The following is an 8,728-nucleotide window of genomic DNA, read 5'->3' as shown; positions in this document are numbered from 1 at the left end:
CAGGATGATGAGAACGGCGGCGGCTCGGTTTGGCTAGGACTCGAAATAGGTTACAATTTTCTTATCTTAAAGAAAAGAAAAAGGAAACAGGGATACCAAACATCAGATTAGCGATAGAGCAATCCATCAGATTAGCGATGGGAAACGTTTGAGGCCGGGGCACCGGTCGAAACTTCTGCCGGTCCAGTCCACGCGCGCGCGATACGACCCATTCACAAGCAACCACGTGATGCGATGGACCCGAGATGACTAGTTCTTCTTTTCTCTTCTTCCTCTCGCGCATCTCTCTCTTTCTCTCTCACCGCTGCCATGGTCAACGCATCGCCCCGCGCCGCAGGCCTCCCAGGCGCGCCGCCGTTCAGCAGATCTGGCCGCCCTCGACCAGATCCGCGCGGATTCGCGTGCATCGGAGCTCTCCCTACCTCGCCGGAGCCGGCCACGCCGGAGCTGCAACCAGCCATGGCAGGACTGCATCCCACGGCGCAAATTTTGCTGGAACCTCGACGTCACAGCGAGATGGCGGATGACCGTTTTTTGCTATAACTGTGTTTTGGTTTTGCTACTACCATAAAGATTTTTTGCTGGAACCGACGGTATTTTTTGCTTCAATCAGAGATGCGCAATAGCTGGGGAGGCTGGGGAGTGCCACAATCGTTGACAGGAAAACTTCAACCCAAGATTGAAAATGCTTCAACCGTATATACAGAAAGCTGTAAGCGTTCAGTGCTATCGAAGAAAGCTACAACCGTCTATATAAAATGCTACAACCTTTGATGAAAAAAGCTTCAACCGAACGATAGAGAAAAGCTACATCATTCATGAAGAAGATGCAACTCTTTGACAGCCACGACAACGTTTTGCTGCAACCACACAGAATGTTTGCTACTACCATAGACAGTAATTGTTACCACCATTCACGGCGGTGACCGGTGACTGGAAATCAGAAAAGTTGCAACCGGCGACGAAAAAAGCTTCAACCGGCTAGAAAAAAAAATCTTCGACCGGCTATATAGAAAGCTTCAACCGGTGACAGGAAACGCAAAAAGCTACAATCGTTAACACAAAAGCTTCAACCATATTTTTCAAAAGCTTCAACCAGAGACCGGCGACGAAAAAGCTGCAGCGGCAAGCCGTTGATGCACATGACTGGTTTCTATGCACCAATGGTGCTGCGACGGATGCTGGAACCGGCGGCCCCGACATTGTTGGACCCGGCGGCCACCATCACCGCCTGTTTTTGATGCAGCTGGTACCTTTTTTGCTGCAGCGGAGACGGCGAGCGGCAGCCATGGCGAGCCACCGATGCGGCGAGCCACGAGGAACGCGGGGTGTGGCAGACGGCGACGGCAGCCAGAGTCAACAATGCGCGGCGGATGAGGAAGACGACGACCGGGTCCACATCGAGCCCGTGCAATACGTGCGAGATCGAGCGGTTCCGCGCGCTTCGTGTTAGACAGATCCAGTGGCCCACGCGGGACTGGCCGAAAGTTTTGGCCGGTGTGCTGGCGCCTATTAGTGCCCATTAGCGATAGAGCAATCCATCTTCACCGGGTTGGGCTGGGACTCTTTTTTTTAAAAAAAACTCAAAAGTACCTCTTTATTCAGTTGCACCATGAGAGGTACAATTAGTGAGGGGAGGGGATCATCTTTTTTTTTTGCGGGGAATTTCAGAGAGCTTTATTCAACAAAAGTATTCGCCGAACAGTCAGCCAACAGGCTGCTGATCAGGAAGCTTGGGGTCGTCTCGAGTCAGCTTTCAGTCACATTAAGCATACTAGCACGCTTAGCACAAAGATGTGCAGGACCGTTTGCCGCTCTTATTACATGCTGAATTACAAAAGATGAAAAATTAAGAGAGAGCTCTCTAATTTCTGCTAAGATAGGTGCTACAATCGAGCGATCGTCGTAGCGATTGTTCCAGAGGTTAACTGTCTCTAGACAGTCCGTCTCGAGGGTCACCTCCGTGAAGCCCCTCAGACGAGCAAAGATCACACCCTCTTTCATGGCTTGGACCTCGGCAATTAGTGGGTCCGAAACCCCCATGTACGGCTTGCACCAAGCTCCCAAGAAGGCCGAACACGATCTGGCAACCCCTCCAATACCTGCTATACCGTCAGCGGAGTTGATCGAGGCATCTGTATTGATCTTGATGATATTTCCATCGGGCGGTTGCCAACCATAACCTGGTAATACAATGCTATGCTGCTTGGGAAGTTCTAGCAATGCTAGATCTTCTCTGGTTCGTCTCACCGAACTAGCAGGATCGATCTTCACCTCATCATGTATCCATCATCTAGCCACACAAAGAAAACTCAAAAGTACCTCTTTATTCAGTTGCACCATGCGAGGTACAATTAGTGAGGGGAGGGGAGTACATACCGTGCGGCAAGCATGGTGAGCAATGTTCAAATCATTCAAAATAAATGATATACATTCTCGAAAGGACCTGCTAAACCTCACTTGCGCGATTTTATTTTACGTTGGCCGGTTCTGCTGTCACCGTCTTCCCTGTCCTCTATTGTCGACTCCCGCCTAATCGCCAATGACTTCATGGCAAGGCACGTTTAGCAAATCCATAGTTTTGAGCAAATATTCCGAGATGTTTCAAGTATATAAGAGCAACTCGAGCAGAGTGGCCATATCAACCCGATCAGGATAATAACCGCTTGTATGCCCCCGGGTTATGGATGTCTCTCCAAATCGAGCCCGTGCGCCTTCATATTTGGATGTTATGGGGCGTTGGTTTGGAGGGAACTCCATCTGCCAACCGCTCACGCGGGATGGAGGTTTCAACTCCCTCCTCAGCCTCCCACGCGGCCTATCTCCTTTCCCTGCCAATGGCACAGATGGCCAGAGGCCCATGGCACCGAGAAGTGGGTCAATTAATAGCCGCATGCCAACTGCCTGCAGCAGTTCCCACCACTTTTGCCACCACTTTTTCCAGTCGCCCGCCACCCATGGCTATAAAAACCCATCGGCATGTCCGGCCTAGCTCATATCCCCGCCGTCCACAACCTCCTCTTCCTTCCTCGCCGCCCAAAGCTTCCACTCCCCCCTCCCCCGGTGGTCGCCAAGTCGCTTCCCCCACGACCAAATTGGGTGCTACTCTCTGAGGAGGAGGAGATCCTGGATGAGGAAGCGCATGACACGACCGCCCTCATCGCCAAGGAGGAGTGTGATCGTCGTGGCACGCTGGAGGCCGCAAGGAGGATCTCGCCCTCAATGAGTGCCTAGATTGAGATCTCGGAACACACACCATTGTTTGGGATATCGAGCACGGCCTGCAAATCCCATATGAGTAGGAGAGACCTTGCCCAAGCAGCTCATGTCGGCCACCACCTGCTCCCCGCCGCCTTAGGTGGCGCATATTTGACATGAAGATGGTGACATTCACCAAGATGATCCACGTCATATCAGGCCTTGCCCCCCTTGATAAATCTGTCCGTGACATTGAAGACCATTGGCAATAATGAGACAAGGACAAGGTCGTCGGACCATCACCCTGCCGCGCCTAGAGGATGAGTGGACTCACCACATATGCATGTGCACCATGCATAGCATTCACCTTCGACATGGTGGAGCTCAAAATCATGCTAGAGTCGCTCAAACTCGACAAATTTTGAACCTATGTAGGAACTTTGTAATGCCATGTTTACTCAAATTGGTTTTTTCATCCCTCGAATTTTGTGTGTGACTATTTAGTTAATGCAACCCAAAACAACAGAAAAGAAAAGAAAAAAATATGGAGGCTGCCAATATGGCGACTCCAAGTTTGCGCTTTGCCTTGCCGGCCTCCATAATAGCATGGAGCGCGCTCCATACGCGTTATGGAGGATGCCAAAATGCCGACTGCTAGAGTTGCTCTAAATGAATTTATTTATTTATTTTTTGCTTTCTGAGGTGGTATAATATGTGAATGAAAGAATTCAATCCTTGGGCACTCAAAGAATTGAGCTCTTGCTTTGCTCAATGAAGGAAATGACAAACCTTTACCTGAATTTTCACGTGGATAACGGCAGATCCAGAGGTCTTAGAAATGGGTACAGAAGGAACATGAGATCTCCAATGCTACTAGACCACTCCAAAAGGTTCAAAGGCTCATTTCCTGAATCAATTTATTTCGAGGTTAAGTTGACAAAACACAGCCCTATTTGAGTAGCCAACTAGGCACTGGTGGCATTCGGAGTGTAACAATGGTTCGAACCAGACCTGCTGCCTACCCGACGTGTCTATGCCTAATAGTCTAAATTGCATCCATTTCAAAAACATTTGCGAGTAACACCAATCAATTGTAAAACAGCAGATATGTAAATATGAGGGTTGCAGTTCGCAACGAACCAAAACCACAGTCCACAGCAATAATCAAAATACTTTCAACCAAAGAAAAGCAGCGGTAAGGTTTCTGGGAGTACCTTCCAGTTTTCAACTCAAAAAATATAAACCACAAGGACTATGATTTTAAAGACGGTAACAAGTATTCAATTTGCGTAAAGCAAACTCAAAAAGAACATGCATAAAGTAAAAACATTCTAATTTGCGTTCACCAAAAGGATTAATAGGAATCCATCTCTGCTCTGTTTTTATCAGAGTTTCTCAGCTTCCAGTGTGAACATGGTCTGGGAACTCACTTGCCTTTGCGGACGTGCACAACTAAACAATGAGCACATTTGAACTAAACCTAAAACAGGTAAAATTAGCAAACCTTTAGATGATTCTTCCGCATCCTTCAAGCAAGCACCAACCTTCCGTCTGCCACCTGCACAATGCTTCAATGTTAGCCACTTGTTATAGCAGAAGTATCAATTATATTAAACAATCTTAAAAGTGATATCATATACACTCTGACCATGGTATTAGGATTTTTGGAGAAACCCTATTGATCTACTTAATCTTTCGCCAAAATTCCAATGTAAACTATGGGTAATTTTTTACGAAAAATGATCAGTCTTAACAATCGCTTTAGTTGCAGTATGGTTACCATGCCACCTCGCGCCCTTCTAATTACTTAAACATGTCAAACTAAGTAACTATACACATATTCATCATGACGAAAATAGTAGGAGTTGAGCCACTGATTCTTCTTCATAAAATATAATTCCACTCTGATAAGAAATACCTTAAGTACTTTCTCAGAAGAACCGTTGCTAGAACGACGCTGATGATAGCCCTGCGGCCATTCTGAAGGCATGGAGGCAGTTCCTACATTGAGAGAAAAGATCAATCTGACTTCAACTGGGCAAAGGGGTAATTAACATGCATACCAAATTACCAATGCCTAAGTTGCAACTATGTTCTGTTTGGGCAATTAGATATATCAACATACTACTCACCAAGAAGAAGCATGGGTACTGCCTTAGACTGACTATTCCTTTACAAACAAACTGCAGAAACAATATCGGTAATATATGTCGAGACCAGAGACCATACCCCATAATGCGACATCAAAATATTTGAGAAGCTCAATTTCTCTACACAATATCCTCCTTTAAATACTATGAACTGTGTCAATCGTTAATTTCAGATCAGTTGACTTAAAACTGAATATTTTGCTACCACTACCATGACATTAACATGATTTACATTTTTTGGAGTGGGATTAAATATTGAAGTCCAGATCTCCTTCCCTATACTAGAGAAAAGTGCCAAACATCATCACATCTTCATAGTTTATGTACAGTATGAATTGCTGATAACAATTGTGACAGCAAACAGAACTGATACACAAAACAGAATATCTAGAATTCTGCACCGGTACACATAACTGTGAACAATCAGAATTGAAAGAGCTGATACATAATTCATAGTGGTACAAATTGGTTCATGTGCACACGGACAATATTTTAAAAGAAGAAGATTGTGCCATTGTGATAATGTAGAATCAAAATAATGTGCGAAAATAATAACAGCACCCAGTAGAAATGACAGAAGGAAAGATGATGTGCACTTGCTTAAGGCCTTGTACAATGGGAGGTGCTTAGGAGATGTGCTTAGAGAAATAACCAGATTTTTTTTAAGCACCGGTGCTTATTTGTACAGGGTAGACGCTTAACTAAGCGTCTCTCCTATAGAAATAGGCGCCGGTGCTTCAGAAAAATCCGATTTATTTTTCTAAACACCTCCCTAAGCATCTCTCATTGTACAAGGCCTAAGTGAACTGGACTACCAAACAGAGAACTGTCAATCTACAGCAAGATAGCGTAAGCAGATCAATAGCACGAATCCTACCAAACAAAGAAACTCTATCCACAACAGCACAAAGTCTCCAAGAAGATATTGCAAAACTGAAACGTAACAAGAAGGTGATCGATTACCTTTGTTAGGAATCTGGCTTGATCCAAGCCAGGGTGGAAGAACGCATGGTACAAGCGAATGGTATTGGTTTTGAAGCGGAGAGCTCCCAATCACCTTCTCCTGGTACATGTCCACGGCGACGATGTGCTTCTGCTCGCCGACGGTGATGTAGATGATGTCGGCGTTGAGTGGGTCGATGACGGCGATCTGCGGCGGCCTCTTCGCCTGTTCGCACGGGTGGCCTCCATCCTCCAAGACCTTCCTGAGCTCCACCTGGTGCTCCAGCGTCCAGCTCCTGGCCTCGTCGTCAAGCACAAACGAGCTGAGCAGGAACGGGTCGTGAATGGACGCGTCAACGAAGCGCAGCCTCCCCTCGCTGACGCCGATGCGCCGGCACTTGGCCACCTCCCGCCTGAACTGGGCAAGATGCTCCGCGCTCGAGTCTTTGTGTTCCAAGAGAATGAAGGTGAGCGAGGTGCCATTCGGCAGCGGGACGAAGCGGAGCTCCGGCTGGTTGCTGAACGGGTCCATGGAGACGGCGCCGCAGGTCAGGTCGACCCACCAGAGGCGGCCGGCGAAGGCCACCGTCTCTTGGTCCATCTCCATCTCCCACGCGAGCGGTGGCCGGCATGGTACGCCAAGAAGCAGATCCCACCTGCCTACCTCCGGGAGAAACCGATCGACGATGCGGTCACGCTGGCTGACGATGTCGGCGACGGCGAACCTGTCAGGGGGGCCGTGCCCGCAACCGCCGCCGGCTTGGGTGAGGAGGCCCATGTGGCGGTGGCCCAGGTTCTTCCTGGACCCTCCGGGGCCACCGGGGTACGGGAGGCGGAGCACCTCGCCGCTGATGGGGTTGCAGATGCAGCGCTCGGCCTCGACGTCGGCGTTGCCGTTCCAGGATTCTCGGGGACCCTCCCCTAGGATGTCGTAGTAGGCGAGGAGGAGGTGGCCGTCGCCGCTGGTGGCGTTGACGTGGCCGGTGACGAGTTGGACGACGCTGCTGCCGGCGGCGGGGCGCTCCCTGGGATTGAGGAGGTGCGCCGGGGCGGTGATGCGGGAGACAAGTGGAGGCTCGACGGGGCCGAAGCACGCGCCCGGCGCCGACGACGATTCGTCGACGAGGGAGTTGTAGTCAATCATGGCCCACGGCGGGTGCTTGGGGGCGGCGGTGGAGAGGCGGCGGCGCCATGGTGGGTGCGAGGCGGCGGCGGTGGGAAGGTGGTGGCGGCGCGACGGGTTCGAGGGGGCGGCGGTGGAGGGGGAGCGGGGGCATGGTGGGTGCGGAGCGGCGGCGGTGGTGAGGCAGCGGCGGAGGGGGAGGCGGCCGGAGACGGTGGCGGAGAAGCCTAGCAGGCGCCGGAGTGACATGGCGGTGGGTTGGTGTGGTTGGTTGGACGGTAGTGCCGGGGCGCCTGTCGTCCGTAGACTGTAGAGGTTGCGTGCGCATTGGCTACTAGGCTGCAGGTGGTCTTTTTCTTTTTGACCAGCCGTCTGAGCCCCGGCACTTAGGAGTTAGGACACTTCTAACATCGGTTCGGACATTTTTAGCCCTCTAACTGAAGACTACGAGCGAAACAATCTGTGATTGAATGGTTAGGGACTGTGGTATCTCAAGCCCATCAGGGTTTAAATTTTGATGCTCGCATTTATTTCTAGATTTATTTCAGGATTTTTGACGATGCACATTCAGTGGGAGGAGACGTTCCCGTCGATGAGGGGGCGCCTACGATGACTTCGTAAATCTTAAGATGATATGCCGGCTCAGTTTTTCAGAGATGCTCATAGGGATAGAGTGTGCGTGTGTACATTCATAGAGATGAATGTATGCGCGTGTATATAAGCGCTTGTGTCTCTACTAATGTTCAAAAAAATTTGCAGACTACGCATGTATTGGGCTCGACTGGTTCAGACTTCCGATTTTAAACCCAAGATGTCTAGGCGAGTTTAAACGTCGGTCAGGTAGGACTCCGACATTCCGGACCCACCCCAAACCCCATCCGGTGCCCATGGTTTTCAACCCCCCCCCCCCTCCTTCGTTATCCATCTCCAGTCCCATAGCTTGATGCTTTCGAGATTATTTAAGATCTTTTAGTCAAAATAAAAGACATGACATTGTTTATTGTTTATTTGTCTTGGCAGTGTTGTGTGGCATACTTGCAAAGAATGCTCTTCTTCATTGGAAAATGGTTCACAGAGCAATTGACGTATGCTGAAAACGAAACCACTTAATACAGAACTTCAAAAAAAGTTGCCTCCTTGCTTGGTTCAATTTTATCATGAGGCTTGCATGTGTATGTTCAAATGGCCTTCTACAAACAAATATGACATGTTTTGATCCTGAAAACTACTATTTATAATATTGATGCTGACTTATGCATAATTCAAGAGTCCGCGAGTGTAGTCCGTTGTAGTACATCTTCTACTATTATAGTAT

General features: G+C 48.9%; 1 protein-coding gene across 1 annotated transcript; it reads right to left on the bottom strand.

The window, feature by feature from the left end:
* Nucleotides 1–4,336: 4,336 nt before the first annotated feature.
* Nucleotides 4,337–7,763, bottom strand: LOC125555595. The gene is made up of 3 exons (XM_048718496.1): nt 6,312–7,763; nt 5,117–5,199; nt 4,337–4,756 (listed from the first exon to the last, which is right to left on the bottom strand). The coding sequence occupies exons 1-3, from the start codon at nt 7,660–7,662 to the stop codon at nt 4,727–4,729; spliced, it is 1,464 nt and encodes a 487-aa protein (XP_048574453.1). The 5' UTR covers nt 7,663–7,763; the 3' UTR covers nt 4,337–4,726.
* Nucleotides 7,764–8,728: the final 965 nt, after the last annotated feature.

The sequence above is a fragment of the Triticum urartu genome, chromosome 5, assembly GCF_003073215.2.
Source record: "Triticum urartu cultivar G1812 chromosome 5, Tu2.1, whole genome shotgun sequence".
In the NCBI taxonomy this organism is placed as follows: Eukaryota; Viridiplantae; Streptophyta; class Magnoliopsida; order Poales; family Poaceae; genus Triticum; species Triticum urartu.
This window is presented reverse-complemented; position numbering and strand designations above follow the sequence as displayed.

Bases quoted from the DNA above. Each gene is read 5' to 3' on its own strand.
- LOC125555595 (XM_048718496.1), bottom strand. From the start codon at position 7,662: ATGTCACTCCGGCGCCTGCTAGGCTTCTCCGCCACCGTCTCCGGCCGC. The intron at 5,200-6,311 runs GTAATCGATCAC...CTCTCAATGTAG, and splicing joins AAGCCAGATTCCTAACAAAG to GAACTGCCTCCATGCCTTCA. The intron at 4,757-5,116 runs GTATTTCTTATC...AGCATTGTGCAG, and splicing joins CTTCTGAGAAAGTACTTAAG to GTGGCAGACGGAAGGTTGGT.